The 1,398-nt window shown below is 34.0% G+C and overlaps 1 protein-coding gene across 1 annotated transcript in view; it reads right to left on the minus strand.

Annotated features, from left to right (window-relative positions):
* NUP107 (nucleoporin 107) overlaps positions 1 to 1,398 on the minus strand; it is a 51,391-nt gene that overhangs the window by 34,460 nt on the left and 15,533 nt on the right. Inside the window, exon 5 of the mRNA XM_045288899.1 lies at positions 655 to 782. Coding sequence (XP_045144834.1) covers positions 655 to 782 — 128 coding nt within the window. The remainder of the gene's footprint in view (positions 1 to 654; positions 783 to 1,398) is intronic.

A 1,398-nucleotide genomic window follows, 5' to 3' on the forward strand; every position in this document is an offset into this window, starting at 1 on the left:
AGCATTATACTTTTCTTAAGATTTCGTCATTAGCATGAGAACCCAACAGAAGAAAAGTCAAACCTCTGAGAAGATAAAGCTGACTGATGTCTTTAAAATCTTATCAGCACTGTATCAAGTCCATCTTTCTAATACTTTTGTTTTTTAAAAAATAATCTATGCTAAGTATTGCAGTATTTGTAAACAAAGTTCACAGACCATAAAAAGTCCAAAGTTTACCATAATACAAGATTATGTTTAGAAGATTGTGTGTATATTTTATGTATATGTTAATGAGGCTTTAATAAGTTTATGGGAAAAAAGGGTTTAAAATAATAAATTATGTCAGTAAAACTAGAAACTGAAGTTTGTCCATGAACCTTTTGAAGCCCCCTAGTACGGTATGTATATTTCAATTTTTGTTAGCAACTAGTTACATGACCTGGTATGTCCCTCTTCTCCCAAAACCCACTCCTAATAATTAAGGTACTACAAGAAACAGAAATGATAAGCATAAAAATTATCAAAACCTATTTCCAAACACAACCCACTCTCTTAAATGTTTTTATTGTTGTAAAATGACAAATATCATCATTTGCCATTCATTTTAACTTTCAAAATAATTTGGTGTGCAACCTTGTATCTATTTCACTTATGAATTATACCCAACCTTACCTATATAAAGACGCCAACAGCCTCCATGTGACCATTTCCTGTTGAAGAAGCCAGAGCATACTGGCGGTTTTGGAAAACTTCTGAAGTCCAGGTGTTGCTCTGCTCACAATTTTATTCAGTATATTCACCTGAATTAAATAGTTAAGTAAAAGGTCAATTTACTGCAACTTCTGAATTTTGTATTTTTCAATTATATAGTTAAAAATATGCCAACAAAAGCTTTTTCCTACCCACTCTGTCTTTCTAAGAGCCCTGGTGGTGCTGAGAAGTACGTACTAGACCTACCACAAGGTCAGCAGTTCAAACCCACCAGACACTCTGTGGGAGAAAGATGAGGCCAAAAGATCAATGGCCTCAGAAACCCTATTTAGAGTTGCTGTGAGTCAGAACTGACTCAAATGGCTGTAAGCTTTTTTATTTTTGGTATCTTGTCCTTCTGAGTTAAACGTAATATAACATTCCCATTAAAAATGGCCTTGATTTAAATGTTGTACTATAGTTCTATCAAAAAGAAAGGTTTTTCTTAGTTTAAAAAAAAATCATTTTATTAGGGGCTCATACAACTCTTAACACAATCCATATATACATTAATTGTGTAAAGCGCATTGTACATTCATTGCCCTCATCATTCTCAAAACATTTGCTCTCCACCTAAGCCCTTGGCATCAGGTCCTCATTTTTCTCCCTCCCTCCCCGCTCCCCACTCCCTCATGAACCCTTGATAATTTATAAATTATTATTTTG

This window comes from Echinops telfairi, unplaced genomic scaffold (genome assembly GCF_000313985.2).
Source record: "Echinops telfairi isolate 266 unplaced genomic scaffold, ASM31398v2 ScPeMD7_2;HRSCAF=8, whole genome shotgun sequence".
NCBI lineage: Eukaryota > Metazoa > Chordata > Mammalia > Afrosoricida > Tenrecidae > Echinops > Echinops telfairi.